Consider the following 16,262-nt stretch of genomic DNA (forward strand, 5'->3'; position numbering starts at 1 on the left):
CCATATATTAACATATATAACAACATACAAAAATACTATTCCAAAAATCATCCAGCCCGATTACCATCTCCTTCAGACACAGTCATGAAAAAATACATGAAAAAAACATAATGTTAATACCAGATAATATCGCTTTTAGAGTACCGATGTATAACACTATGGGGTAAATTTACTAAAGGTCGATTTGCAACTCGATTTGAGGAGTGATTTAGTACTTCTCAAATCGACAAATCAAATGCAGTGAAAAAAGTTTTTTCACTGCATTTACTATGATTCGATTTGTTTTGCGATTTGCAAAACAAATTCGATTTGAGTCGGTTTTGAAGAGTGATTTGCAGTTCGATTTGGCATGTTCATGTCAAAATCGAACGGCAAATCACCCTTCAAAACGAACTGCAAATCCCTGACGCATTAGAAATGCTTCATGCTTTCACTTTCAGCATGAGCAGTTAGTTCTCACACAGATACATGCAGACATCAGTGAGATGCCTGCATGTATCTGCATTGAAAAAGTTTTGTAAAGAGTTAAAAATTAAAAATTAAACATGAGGTCACCCCCCCAAAACAGAACCATCCCGGACTGCTGAAACCCAGTTCTGGTTGACTAAGTACAGGGAAAAAATGACGTAGGGTCTCACTGTACTCAGTACAACCAGCACTGGGCTATGGGAAGCAGGGCTGGTTCTGGATTTACAGGGAAAAATTTGCGTAGGGTCTCCCTGTAAATCACAGAACCAGCCCTGGACCCTTTATAACCGGCGACTGATGCCACAGCCAGGGAGCCCTATCACCGGGCCCCCCAGCCGCAGCATCAGCCCTGACCGTTAGTCAGCCCAGGCCAGGGATCCCTGGGGAGTTGGAGACCCCTTCAAAAAAGGGGTCGCCCTCTCCAGGGCACCCCTAGCCTGGGCTGATTGTGTCAGTCATATGTAAAATTAGAAGTGAAAAAACATTGGACCTCATTCTGAGGCGGTCGCAAGAAGCCTTTTTGGTGCGGCCTCCTGGTCGCAAGCAAAGCTGTGGGTTACCACCCATAACTTAGCTAGCGACCAGGGTGATGGTCGCGATGGTGATCACCATCGCGACCATCGGGGCTTGCGACCAGACCCTAAGGTTGGGTCTGGGCACTCGCAAGCCTCAGAGGAGCTTTCTGCTCTGATGGAGCAGGAAGCTCCCCACTGACATCACTGATGATGTCAGTGCGGCCGCCCACAAAACGGTAGGCGTTCCTTAAGGAACGCCTCCATTTTGGAAACCACCCCCCCGGCCCTCCTACAAAAAGGGGCGAGCTGTCGATCAACATCGACAGCCGCCCCTTTTGTAGCGAGCTCCAGAGCAAGAGAGTTTCTCTCTCGCTCCGGGGCTTGCGCACGCGCAGTGCGCCCGCTGCGCATGCGCAGGACTACCCATTGACCCGGTTGCGAGCACATCGGTACTTGTGACCGGGCCTCAATGACCCCCATTGTCTTTCCAGTAGAACTGCAGGTCCCAGCAAGCCTCCCCCGCATGCTGGTACTTGGAGAACTAAATTAAGGGCCCACTGGGACTTGTAGTTCACCTGTAAAGAAATGTTGCAAGAAACACACACACCTTACAAAGTATAAGTTTAATACATACATACACACTCACACATACTCACTCCAGTGGTCCCCTTGTCCAGTAGGCATCCATGGGTTAAAATAATAAAACGAAAACCCGACCATCGCATTAAGGAGTAATCATCCTAACCAGAATGATTACTCCTTCCCGAATGAAGCACACAGACGCGGCTTCCTCCTTCGAAGCTCCGTGTCTGTTCATTCATTGGCTGAGAGAGGTCAGGCCCCACCTCTCAGCCAATGAACGGCTCTCTCCATTGAAGTCAATGGTGGGAGCCGCAGGATAAACTTTAGTTACCCTGTGGCTGGGACCTGCAGTTCTACTGGAAAGACAATGTTTATCTATTTTTACACAACACCTACAATCAACCCGCCACCCACCGCCCAGGGGTGGCGTGGATAGCCCTGGGCTATCAGCCCAGGCTAGGCGTGCCCTGGAGAGGGAGACCCCTTTTTTTGAAGGGGTCTCCAACTCCCCAGGGATCCCTGGCCTGGGCTGACTAACGTTCAGGGCTGATGCTGCGGCTGGGGTGCCCGGTGATAGGGCTCCCCTGGCTGTGGCATCAGTCCCCCATTAGAAAGGGTCCAGGGTTGGTTCTGTGATTTACAGGGGAACCCTACGCAAATTTTTCCCAGTAAATCCAGAACCAACCCTGCTTCCCATAGCCCAGTGCTGGCTGTACTGAGTACAGTGAGACCCTACGTAATTTTTTCCCTGTACTTAGTCAACCAGACCTGGGTTTCAGCAGTCCGGGGCTGGTTCTGATTTGGGGGGGGGGACTTCTCGTCAATTTTTTTCTAAATTTAACTCTTTATTTGCTTTTTACAGTGAGATACATGCAGGCATTTCACTGATGTCAGCATGTATCTGTGTCAATCCGACCTGCTCATGCTCAAATCGAAAGCATGGAGCAGGTCTATTGTATTGGGGATTTGAAGTCCGATTTTGAGGTCGATTTAAAATCGAATGATAGTAAATAAGTTTTGTGTGTTGGGCTATGTAAAAATACCAATGTTTTTCCGATGGTCGATTTGAGGCCGATTTGACTCAAAATTCGATTTGAAGTCCGATTTTACATTCGATTTGGCCTTTAGTAAATACCCAAAAGCAAAGTCGAAGATAAGTCGAATGAAAATCGCACCTCAAATCACTCAAAATGCCAAATCCACCTTTAGTAAATTTACCCCTATGAGTCCTAACTGAGTAGCACATTTTTATAGAAAAATCGAAAGTGGGTTCATCTCGTTCAGCCCTTTAGGGGCTACAGTATCCAAGTGGTGATTCCACCATGCCTCATTTTTCAATAATTTTAAGCCACGATCACCTCCCCCCAAAAGTGGGGGTATCCAATCGATAATCATACATCAAAGTGTTGATATCTGATGTCTCATTTTCACAAAATGTTGAGCCACAGGTTTATCTGAGGTACCAGTATTGTAGGCCAGACAAATAGAGGACCTGTGTTTGGTCATCCTCTCTCGAAATGTTCGAATGGTCTTACCAATGTAAGTCAATCCACAAGGGCAAGTTAGCATGTGAATCACATGATCCATCTGGCATGTTAAACGGTAACGGAGATAAATCTTCCGTCCAGTAAAAATTTTCCAGTGGTCATCGCACAGCAGGTTGTGCATCCAAGGCACTTATAACAGCCATTCCATTGAGTCAGCCAATTTCTTTCAGTTGGTACTTGGGGTTGCAAGTTAGGTCTTAATAGTGTATCCTTTAGATTAGGGCCCCTCCAAACACTCAATAATGGTCTCTGACTTTGTAGCCTTTTAAATGCCGGTTAACTGGTTACCAAAGGCCAGTGCTTTGTACAGTTCTCAGACTGGTATCACATTGTGTATTTAGGATCATCCGGTTACAAGTCTTATTTGCTTGTTTCACTTCCTTCGATCATCTATTAAATATGTATTTAGCTCTGGTGAGGCAATCTGTCACAATTCTAGGTTGGTAACCACTCAAGATAAACCTCTATTTACATTCCTCCAGTTGAGTATCCGCTCTTGTAATATCAGAATTATTCCTCATTATCCGTAAAAATTGTAAAATGGGGAGCTTCGATTTCAGGGAGTCAGGATGGTGGCTAGAGGCCTTCAGTAATGTAATAAAAAATATAGTGGTCGCTCACATCAGCTTAATAGTATTGCACAGGTGCTTGTAAAGGGTGGGGTTTGCTCTGAACCACAGAAGAAAAGGGTGTTCCCTCCAGCACACTGCAACAATATCAGCAAAAATACTTGAACCCTACATAATAATAGAATTTCAGAGGCATTAGTTGCATACATTTGCAAATATATGATTAAGCGCTGGGCCAGTGTCAAGGCTCCTCTATACCAGCGTCCCTAACATTCAGGGGTTCACGTCTGAGGTGCAGGGTACCCCAAAAAAATCCAGCCAAGGACCATCCCCAGGGCATCAAACGAAAAAAGGTGATAGTGAAGTGTAAAGTATAGATGTATAAAGATAAGCAATAACTGTTAATATAGTAAGGAAGAATTAAAATTACATGAATAATAAACAAACAAATAAAAAGGTGATTTGAAAATGTATCTATGTGAGTTATGTGGTGATGCCCTTAAGAAGCCCAGCCAGATCAACTTAGGGGGGCCCACGCACTAACGCTCACCCCAAAATAATTAATGCTACCTAATAGTAGCACCCACTCTGGGTCATAGAATTACATATTAATGTACTGCATAATAACAGTACATATATACAGTATAGATAAGCCGAGAGCTGACTCACCTAGGAGGTACCCCAGAAACCTCCAAATGGCACTATATGAACCAGCACATCCTCCCAATGCTGGCTCCCTTCATGCCTCTCAGAACTGCAATAAAAAATATAGTGGTCGCTCACATCATCTTAATGGTATTGCAAGGTGCTTGTAAAGGGCAGGGTTTGCTCTGAACCACAGAAGAAAAGGGTGTTCCCTCCAACACACTGCAACAATATCAGCAAAAATACTTGAACCCTAAATAATAATAGAAATTCAGAGGTATTAGTTGCATACATTTGCAAATATATGATTAAGCGCCGGGCCAGCGTCAAGCTGTCATCCAAGCAAAAGGGGGCTACTTTGAGGAATCTAAATTATAAAACATTTTGACTTGTTTAACACTTTTTTGTTTACTACATAATTCCATGTGTGTTCTTTCATAGTTTTCATATCTTCAGTATTAATCTACTATGTTGAAAATAATTTAAATAAACAAAAACCATTGAATGAGAAGGTGTGTCGAAACTTTTGACTGGTACTATATGTATGTATGTATGTGTATATATATTTATATATATATATATATATATATATATATATATCATACTTGCCTACTTTTGAAAAGGCATTTCAGGGAGATTGTGAAAGCAGCACCTATGAGCGTGTGTTACAGTGGGCGTGTACTGATAAATCTGAGAGGCGTGTCCTAAACCTGACTTACATCCAAATATAAACCAGCCCAAAAGCAGTTAGTAAGATCTGTTTGTTGATGAAAACACACTAATACTTTTCAGAAATTCATAGGGATCATTGTGCCTTTTAATAACCAATGCAAGGAAATTACACTAATGATCCCATTTGAATGTGTATATCTCTGTTTTTAATATAACAGCTTCATAATGGGGGTAAGGATGAAATGAGGGAGATTGCTAGACTCTTCAGGGAGACAGGGAGAGTGCTACTATTTCAGGGAGTCTCCCTGACAATGAGGGAGAGTTGGCAAGTATGATATATATATATATCTATATATATCTATATATATATATATACACACACACACACACACACGGGCGCCGAGAGGGGGGGGGGGGGGGGCGGGTACAGTTTACCCGGACCTGGGCTTCCTGAGGGGCCCGGCGGGGGCCCGGGTCTGGTGCCGCCCCTCCCTCCCTCCCTCTGCAGCAGCCCAGCACACAGCGTGTGCTGGGCTGCAGCGGGAGATTGCTTGCGTCTGCTAAGTAGCAGCCACAACAATCTCCTATGCCTGAAGGGGGGAGCGATCACACTGATCGCGCCCCAAACTGGCTTTGCGCCGGGCTGAGGGGCTCACAGCGCCCCCTTCCCGGCGCGCAACGCTGCTTCACAGTGCTGCAAAACACTATTTTTTTTCAAGGGGGCGTGGGCACGCCTTCTGAAATTAGGCCACGCCCCCTCTTTACCTGGCCCGGCATGGCTCTCTACGCCCCTGCATATACATATACACTATGTGCTTTTACATTGAAATTTAGAGTTAAATTAGGACACCACTCACCAATCTATATCTCTCTGCACATTTCAAATTTGTCTCACCTTCACTGCAACATGATTTTGCCCAGTTGCAAATTGCTCCTCTTTTTTTTTTGATTGGCACCTAACTCTGAAAGGCCCAAAGAGTTGCTTCCAAGAGCATCAGTTCATTGCTTCAATATGTTTCCTCAAAAATATATTAATGTGAGCTGGAGAACTTTATTGTTGGAAACATAAATTAAAGAATATTCAAGAGGAGTTATATGTATCAACAATTGGCATAATCAGACCTGGTTTAACATTTCTAAAGTGCGCCAACATAGTTATGGCCATTATAAAAAGAGACTGAAGTAGACTATTATATTGGTTTACTTTACAGTATAATATTAGTCCAATTTATTTACAGTGTGCCTTGATAAAGCCATACAGCGAAACGCCGCGTCGGTCCAGCGGCACTCCACACCACTATGTCCTAATTGTGATAGTCATGTACTTCAGCGCTGCAATCTGAGATGTTTAATGTATTATGATAAAGAGATGTGTATAGCAGCGCAATGTACTAGAGACTACGGTCAGCATATGAGAAATTGTGATAGGAATGAAAATGTGCAGCATTGTCACCAAGCACACTGTTAATGCAATTATGAAGTGCAGTGCTGTTTTATGAAAGGGACTTCCCTGTACATGCACTTGAGCACATAAAGATTTATAAATCAAGCTGAAATGAGTGATAATGAATATGTATGCTAATCTGCATAATTTACTTCCCAGCAATACTTGCACTGACAACTATGAGAAGCCACATGGTCTATGATATATAAATATAGGCTACAGCCTTTTGTGAAAAAATATAAGGGATTGGGAATTTTGCTACAAACATCTAAATGAGATATTAAGAAATAGTATTAATTAAATACAAACTAAAATAAAAATACCAATTTGTTGCTGTGAGTGCAACAGCAATAGAGAGGAATTACACAGCATATTTGCTGTGGTATCCCTTGGTTAAAAATAGAAATAATAAACCTCATACTCATACCAATAGATATAAGATATAATACATGAGTTGACAATTAACCAATAATTACAAGACCATGTATTTGGGATTAATATCCTCTTTCTTTTTCTCATCTAAACCAGTAGTATAATATCCTTGATATGCTGTGAGATATGATGCACCATACATACATTAACCGTAGTACTCAATGCATTAATTTTGTGTGAGGTTAATATGTAGGTGGTGATTTTGTCCATATTGACATTTATAAAAGGACATTCAGTGGATCAGGAGCATACGCTTTTTTAAAATACAGTCATTCACACTACACACACCAAATTCTTTTTAAATATATTTTTGCTTTTTAGTCTCTTGACACTATAAAAAGTTATTAAAAGTTATGTATTATTCTATGGATATTTCTTTTCCTCCTTCCCTTATCAGTATTTAATAACGTGTCCGTGGTAGCACCCCCACCTTTCCGAATTGAGAAAATGATATTTGTGGGGCTTAGTCTAATGAAATATTAGGGCATATATGGTGTCTGGTGCAACCGGAAAACCTTTTTTGAAACTTTAATATATCAAAATGGCCCTTGGAAGAAAAAAGGTTCCCCATCCCCGGTTTACAGTATAATATTAGTCCAGTTTATTTACAGTGTAAGGGGTAAATTTACTAAATTGACAGTTTTTAGAAGTAGAGTTCTTACCCATAGCAACCAATTAGATTCTAGCTATTATCTTCTAGAAGGTACTAGTTAAATGTTAAGTAGAATATGATTGGTTGCTATGGGCAACATCTCCACTTTTAAAAACTCTCACTTTAGTAAATTTTATCCCTAAGTGTATAGGTTGAATGTAGGAGTGACAAAGGGTTAAGATTTTGATGTTCAGGGTTCAGAGATGATATAGGATTTGGGTGAAAGGCGATTGGGATTTGGCACATTTCGGTTAAGGTTATGGTTTGGAAATAGCTATAGGGGAAGGTTTGGTTTTGGTTAGTTGTGTGTTTTACACATTTCACAATACTGCATATTAGGTAACAATTCATTTATGTATTCCGTTAATGTGTGTGATTATCAAACTATTTGTTATTTAAGGAATAAGTAAGTTTAATGTTTTTAGTATCACCCTATTAAAAGCTTTTTTCTTTATCTCTTTAATACATTACCAACACCCTTTGGGTTATTATTTTTTTACTCTCTGTGACAGTGTCTTGTTTATTGGGAAGGGAAAGAGGGGTTGGGCGGATTTATATATGGGTAATAGCTGAACAAGACCAACCAGGAAGATCTCCATGTAGGGTAACACCATGAAAAACCCACATCATACAGTATATTAAGAAGGGGCCCACACTTTGAGAAAAGATGCAGAGAACATTTATTTGCTCGATGCAGAGTTGTCTTAATAGCAGTGTGGGCCCTGGGCAAAGCAATGCACTGGGAATCCTACCCACCCATTCACGGGAAAAAATGTAAATGGTCAATAAAATTAAACCCTCCTGCATGCCCATCAGACCTCCCACACATGCAGAGAGACTCTGTCTGACTGGTCTGAAGCCGGCGGATGAAGTGAAACTGGGACTGAGGTGAGTACTTATCACCGGGGGAATGGGGTGGGGGAGGTTTGATCGGAAAACAGTGCACCGGCAGCCGTCGTATAAAAATATCACAAATTTACCAACTGGCTGCGGCTGCAGGGTGGCGGGTTGGTGGGCCCCTACAAGCTTTGGGCCCTTGGGCAACTGCCCAACAAGCCCAATGGAAGAGATGGCCCTGGCTCGATGTCCATAAGTTTTAAATTGTATGGGAGACTAGTTTTAATATGGGATTGGATTTGCCTTGTGTAATGACTTCACAATAATTAGAAAGGATATCGGTTACTTAAATAGTACACACCAATAAGTTTTGAGAATGTTATTTAGTATGAAAATAACTAAACTAAAATAATGTTATTTAGAATGTTATTTAGTATGAAAATAACTAAAATAATATGGATAATTGATGCATATGCATCAATTATCCACTCAAAAGAAGGGAATATATCCCTGCAAAAAGTATTAATTGGTTAAAAAAATCAGAGATATAACTAAAGTGGAATCTTGACACATTAAAAATATAATAAAAAATATATACAAATCATAAAAATGTTAAAAAGATGAAAGAATAGCAGATTACAAGGGTCTTACTGGGTGTAGCAATTTTCCTTCATTCAAGCTATGCTTTTCATGGTTCCTGACCACTACCTTGGGCTGAACAAAAGAAACAAGGAATATCTCCATGTAGGGTAACACTTTGAAAAACCAACATATTAGATTAAGGAGTGGTTGGCTAAACTATGAAACCCAAGTGACCCACACTTGTAATGTACTCCATTTGGTAACTATACCATTCCCCAATTGCCTCTTGGAGCAGCTGCCCAGGCATCAGAGTTATACTGAATTGCTCCAGTGCGTTAGTGTCAGCCACTGAAAATGACGGCAAATTTCAAACATAATTTCCGTGGGGCCACCAAACTTTATAATGAATAGGCGCCCAAGGCCTCAGTTGCCTTTAGTCAGTTCTGCTCCAGATTGTGTTTTTTTTAATTATTATTATTATTATTATTATTATTATTATTATTATTATTTAGTAACCTAATACACTGAGCTGTTATCTTTTGTGCTCTTGGGTAAAAATGTTTATATGGGTTAATGTTGTTTTTTATTAAACAATATAGCATAGCAAACTATAATTATAAGTATTTACTTCCTATCATTCTACAAATCATTGTGAGATTTTACTTCTGTTTTCCTTGACTACTTTCCACTTCAGAGGCTGGTGATAATGCAGAGCGAGAGAGGATCTGCCATCTTGTAAGGTAGCTGCTTATTCGTGCCTTATTATTTTTATTATTATTACTATTTTTAGATGTAATCAAATGTAAATATTCTATATGTATTAACATGTTCTCAATTTTCAATATATGATCTCTAGTGCATTTGCATCCGAACCCAATCATACAATACAATATACATTTGATGTTTTTGCAGGTTCTGGATAGCTGAATACCCGGCAGAGTTTGATCTCAATCCAGAACTGGGAGAGCAAATTCGAGACCTGAAGAGGGCACTGGAAAACAAGGGAAATCGCAGAGAGAGCAGTCTCATAGACATCGAGAGTGTGTATGTAACAGAGTTTCAGGGATCTGAAGGTGCTAAGTTAAAGTGTAAAATTCACACTTGCACAGGTTGCTGCAGTATGCCAAGTGGTATACACCACATGTCTAAATCTCCCTCTACAGGTTGATTTCCAAGATATTTCTGCCTAAAGGTCACTCTCAATGCCTGGGGATTAAGGAAATGTCATTGAAGAGTATCCCCAAAATCAGTGCGGGAGTGGGTAGTTGTAGCTGAAAGCAAAGGTTTTACCAAACAATAGTGTATATTAATATGGGCAAGTAAATTGTTTTATGGGCAGCGATAATTAACGGGCATCTGACATAGCAATTCAGTTGATTTGGGCGCCCATTAATTATTGTGCTTGTTGCTCCCACAAGCATCTGGTTTAGCCACGTAGAGCAGCTAAACCCGAGCACTGTTTTTTCACACATTTCTGTTCACCACCTCAGTTGGCTGTAAGCAGAAATGTTGGCGGTCGCGGCACTCGTGCCCAATTGGAGAACAATTGACATTCTTCATCGGGCGCCCATTACTGAGTGGTGCACAAAAAATAGTTGAATTCCCCTTCAATGTATCACTAACCTTTTATTGAAGCAGAGTCTCCTTACTAGTTGTTTGGTATATTCCAGTGGTTCCCAAACTTTTTTGAATTGTAGCGCCCTAGTGTATCAGAGTTGTTTTCACAGCACCCCTAAGCCAAACGTTTGTTATTGAGAAATTCAGAAAAAAATGCAGTAAAGTAGTAAAGTGAAGTAAATTGTGCTACCTGTCCTCCTTAGGCTCAGTTATGTGGTGGTCGACAGGTTTGTCTTCTGTTTGTCCATATATTTACATTACATTGACCCTAAATAATTAGATTTGGTGCTGGACCACCAACCTGAGGCACCCCTGCAAGTGTCCCAAGGCACCCCAGGGTGCCGCGGCGCACAGTTTGGGAACCACTGGTATGTTCTATCTGCAATGTGAGATGGGACTAAGAAGGAAAGACCGATTATGCTGGCCATACACACTACAATTATCGGGGCAATCCATCTGATATCGGTCGGATCGCCCCGATAATTGTAGCGTGTGTGCGGGCGACCGAGGGTTAAATATTGCTCGGTCGGGCATGCAGGATTGTCCAGCATACCCGTCCGATGCGATATTTACCCGGTAACTGTCGGCCGCATCGGGCAGTGTATGCCCAGCGCGGCCGACAGACATTTCCTGTGTTCCTTCCTACGGAAGGAACAGGGAAATGTCTCCTCCCCCGGGGTTGGAGCGCGGATGTCGGGCTATACACTGTGAGATTTCTCTCAGTGTATGCGGCGACATCTGCGGCTGGCAGCCGGCCAGATAAAGTGTCTGTCGGTCTGGCAGACATTTTATCTGGCTGTGTATGCCCAGCATTACCCAGGATCTTCTTTGTTTGGAAATTCTGCTCATATTGTAAACGGATGCAAAGTAAATTCAGACACATAACAGAAACTTTCTTTTAAATATTAAATACACTGCATTATATTGAATATATCACATCCCATTTTATTTCTAAACATTATATGATGCTGGCAGGCCTTATTTAGGTAGGTGTTATGTGAATTGGTAATTTCCGCTTTGTGTTACAGCCCATCTTATGGCTGGAAAAGACAAGTGACACAGCGCGGACATGGTGGCCGGATCAGAAAGACATCTCTCCTATTTGATCACCTGGACCCAAATGAACTTGCAGAACACCTAACACATATGGAATTTCACTCATTCTCCAAGATTTTGGTAAGAATATCCATGTTAATTCAGCATGTTCTGACAACACTAAATGTATATGCTTACACTTCCATATTGTAAAGTATCTAAAACTGAGCAAAACCGTATTTTACAAATGTTTATATACTTTATTCCAGACCATTATATAATCACAATTGCTGAGTTTTACGAATATGTAAATACATGAAAATAAATTGCAACAATCCATAATTAAATTAAAGTAATGCTTTGTCTGAATTGTACATAATTGATATATATGAAGTACTTTAGAGGTTTAAAGTTAATGAATTGACATTTAAGTTTTGCATGACAGTGGCCTCCTAATCCATATCATGGTAGCATTTACATATTAATTCATGTTGTAGTAGAGCCTGAGTGATCTCCTAGCTAGTTTCAGAGTTTGTATGAATATTGACATTTTGCACTGCCAGAATAATTTAACAGAACAAAATGATGTTTGGTGCAGATACAGATGAAAAAAAGCCATTTAGAATGCTGGGAAATCACACAGTCACTTTCTACAATATGGAGCAGGAAATTGAGAGCGTTAGAGGAAATTAGGTTAGCAGAAATATTGTACGTGAAACAGTATTGTTTGCTGGGTTGCCAGTTCCTCTTCTTGATACATTCCTTGATATTTGCTGTTACTAAACACAGTTTAAATGCACAGCCTATGCCCTTGTGTGTGCACACACCAATCTATACAGAGCATTTGTATTACTTAAGAAAGTGTTGCTCAACCATTTTGCAGTTGTAACCCCAAGTTTCAGTGTGCAATTGGCTTGCAACCCCAAACTTCAGTGTGTCATTGGCCTTCGGCCCCAAGTTTCAGTGTACCTTTGATCTTGGACCCCAAGTTTCAGTGTACCATTGATCGATTCTAGGACATCAAGTTTCAGCACAGCATTGGTCTGGACACCAAATTTCTGTGTGCCATTGGTCTGCAACCACATTTTTCAGTGTACCATTGGCCTGGAATCACAAGTTTCAGTGTACCATTGATCAGGTACCCCTATTCTCAACGTACCATAGACCTGGGATCCAAAGTAAATTATTTTGTTTATATGATTTATTTAAACATACCTACATTAAATAGCATGTGATATATAATATGCTGTATATTTATATTATGTCGTTTGGTACCATTATGGTTTAATATCTATCCAATAGAATGTCATCTACCCCAAGGGATTGGACATGCTATTCTTTATAAATAACTATTGGTTAGATGACATACATTCTTATTTGAGAGATTTATGATTTGTTTTGATTACAGAAAGGAATCTATTAAAAAATATTTGCTGACATTAAAATAGAAAACCCACAGAGTAAACTGAAAGACAACCTGTAGGTCAGCATGTCTTGTGTGATTTGCACTTCACACTGGAATGTGTTGGTGGATGGGGAAATCACATTACAGCCGTGGTAGCTTTCCTTAAGGTTCTTTTGCTAATAATGAACTTACTCTATCTTGGAAGTACAGAAATATGGTGCATCTATAGGAGAAACTAGAGGAGGAGGTTAAGATCTTTTGACATATAAATCCTTTGTATTATCTGCTTTGTAGTCTGGATATGACTACCCCTTGTTAAGTTCTTTAAACTTACAGATCTATAATAAATATTATTATTAGTCAGACATCTTAAATTCCCTGATTTTAAAGTGTTTTGGGTTTTACACTTTTTCATGGTCCTTTTGGTCTTTAATGCTTTTCAATGTGTTGCGTTTTACACTAAGGGCCAAGTGTAATAGCCTGTGAGTTGCAGTAAGTGCTGAGATTACATTTGATCCCAAATGTCCAGTACAATACAGAAGTCATGTTTTAGTAATGCCAAAGTTGCATAGTCCGACATACCGTGTTTCCCCGATAATAAGACACTGTCTTATTTTTGTTTTTTTGTCAAAAAAACCCCCTTAGGGCTTATTTTCGGGGTAGGGCTTATTTTAATTAAAACATTTTTTAAATCTCCCCCTCCCTGTTGCATGCAGTCTGAATGCGCGCCATTTCCCCACTTACCTTTAGCTTCCTCCATGGTCCACAGCTCTTGATCCGCGGCTCCTCCGACGTTGACCTCGCCCTTCAGAGTCGCACCGTGATGTCACGCGCGCTGACTCCAAAACAAGCTTTATTGAAAGCTTGTTTTGGAGTCTGACTACCGGATCTCACTGTAAGCTGGTGGAGGAGCGGCCCGAGCGGGCCGGGCAGCCTCCTCCAGCTCTATCATTTAGTAAGGGACCGGGTCGGCGGGCGGTAGCAGCGGTGGCCGGGCCTCCTTTCCCCCCGACGGCATCCATTTCATGCGGGGGGTGGAGCTGGGGACATTTTAGTGTAGGGCCGGACAAAATGGGGCTTATTTTCGGGGTAGGGCTTCTGTTGGACCGGGTTTCAAAAGTAGGGGTAGGGCTTATTTTGGACCGGGTTTCAAAAGTAGGGGTAGGGCTTATTTTCGGGGTAGGTCTTATTATCGGGGAAACACGGTAGTACATAGGATTGGAAATGTTTTGTAGTTAAATGACCAGCAGACGGGATGCCGGATGCCGAAATATCAATGCCAGCATCCCGCCGCCGGAGGAAATGCCAATGCCGATATGCCGAAGGACATCAGGATTCCGGCATCGGCATACCGAACGTCGGAATGTCGAACGTCCGGACACTGGTAAGTACAGCTCTGTCCCCGGTGATGGGGGAGTTAGGTTTAGTCACCCCCAGGGGGAGATTAGGGTTAGGCACCCCCCCAGAAGGGTTAGGGTTAGGCTATGGTAGCGTGGTTTTTGTCAGGCACCCCCCCCCCCCCCGGGAGGGTTGGGTTTAGGGTGCGGGAAGGGGTTAGCATTAGGCACCACCAGGGGGAGGTTAGGATTAGGCACTAGGAAGGGAGGTTAGGGTTAGGCACCAAAAAGGGAGGGTTATGGGGGGAGAGGGGTAGGAATAGCTTACTTACCTCCCCTGTTGGGATCTTCAGCCTTCGGGCTTCCAGCGTCGGGATTAGAACCGGCGGCTATTCACATATATATCGTACCCATTCCGTTTTCTTGAGATAGGAACACATTTGACTGTGAAAAGTCCAAAGCATGTGAACAGACAGTTTACATGCTGGAACAACTGTTAAATAATCAAATATGAACAATTAAAAATCACCTTGTTCATTCTCTTCTTACTTTACTTATGGTGGTAGTGGTGGTGCTGGTGTTAGATATTTTTACTCACTTTGCACTGATCAGAATTTTACATGAGCGTTTGACTGTATGATTATTATTATTAGAGCATTAATAGTAATTGTGTAGTTTTTACTATTCAGCCTAATGAAGCTGAGTAAATTAACAGTACAGTTTGGAAATTGTAGCTCATACCACCAATAACCATATCCTATTTATATATCGACATTGAAACTGTTAACACTTCCACATTCTGCTAGTGCTATAATAAAGAGAATTGAAAATACTTTACTTAAGGAACTATTCAATTAAGCTGAAAGAAGGCAAGTTTTCTAGAAGCTATGATGAAAGAGTGTATTTTGTTACTGTCATTTATAATGTCATGGGTCCTACCCCACTATAATATTATTTCACAATGCTGAAAAAGCATTCAACAGAATTTCATGGCAATTTATGCTGAAAACGCTACAACAGTTTGGCATCTCTTGGGATTTTCTGACAGACATTCAAGCATAGCAAAGGTCAAAACTTCCCTTTTCTCCTGCAAACTTTTTCTGTAACGAAGTATACTTGGGTTTATCGCATGTGTTTTCCTCCCTTAGATGTTGATAAGCACTAGGCTAAATTAAAAACTTTCTTATTACTGGCTATGAAGTACTTGATTTAATTGCTAAAATATAGAGGCAACCAAATCCTCCCCCACTCTCCCCCCTGTTTCCTCACTGAAGACTGATCTGGTTTGTTTCTCGCAGGGAGAAGCATCCTGATCATCTATATGTTAGAGATCACTTATCACCTACATGTTAGAGCAGAGATTTTCAACCTTTTTGAACTCGCGGCACACCGAACAAATTTTTTTAAGTACCAAGGCACACCATCTGTCCCCCATGAAGAAAAACACGCACATTGGTCCCCACGGGGGGAAATTAAAGCACATTTATTGGCCTCCACGGAAACCAACAAAGCACATTGGATTCCACATAAAACAAAAATAAAACACATTGGCCCCCATTTAAAAAAAACAATCATACTGGTCCCCACAGAAGGGAAAATAATACACATGGTCCCCACATAAAAATACAATTACACTGGTACCTCCAGAAGGCAAAATAAAACAAACTGGCCCACAAATGAAAAAAAAAAAAATCACACTATCCAGAAAGCAAAATGATATAAATTGCCCCCACATAAAAAAACACATTTACACTGCCCACCACAGACAGCAACATAATACACATTGCCCCCACATACAAAAACGTATTTACACTGTCCCCCACAGACAGCAACATAATACACATTGCCCCCACATAAAAAAAATGTATTTACACTGTCCCCAACAGACAGCAACATAATACACATTGCCCCCACATAAAAAAA

General features: G+C 41.2%; 1 protein-coding gene across 6 annotated transcripts in view; it reads left to right on the top strand.

The window, feature by feature from the left end:
- The window catches only part of RASGRP2 (RAS guanyl releasing protein 2), a 194,220-nt gene that overhangs the window by 57,879 nt on the left and 120,079 nt on the right, over positions 1-16,262 (top strand). For all 6 annotated transcript variants that reach the window (XM_088442506.1, XM_088442508.1, XM_088442509.1 and 3 more), the window contains exons 4-6: positions 9,635-9,685; positions 9,858-9,989; positions 11,591-11,738. In XM_088442506.1, the coding sequence (XP_088298632.1) occupies positions 9,635-9,685; positions 9,858-9,989; positions 11,591-11,738 (331 nt within the window). The remainder of the gene's footprint in view (positions 1-9,634; positions 9,686-9,857; positions 9,990-11,590; positions 11,739-16,262) is intronic.

Source organism: Taudactylus pleione, unplaced genomic scaffold, assembly GCF_031769625.1.
Source record: "Taudactylus pleione unplaced genomic scaffold, aTauple2 ptg000313l, whole genome shotgun sequence".
Taxonomy (NCBI): Eukaryota; Metazoa; Chordata; class Amphibia; order Anura; family Myobatrachidae; genus Taudactylus; species Taudactylus pleione.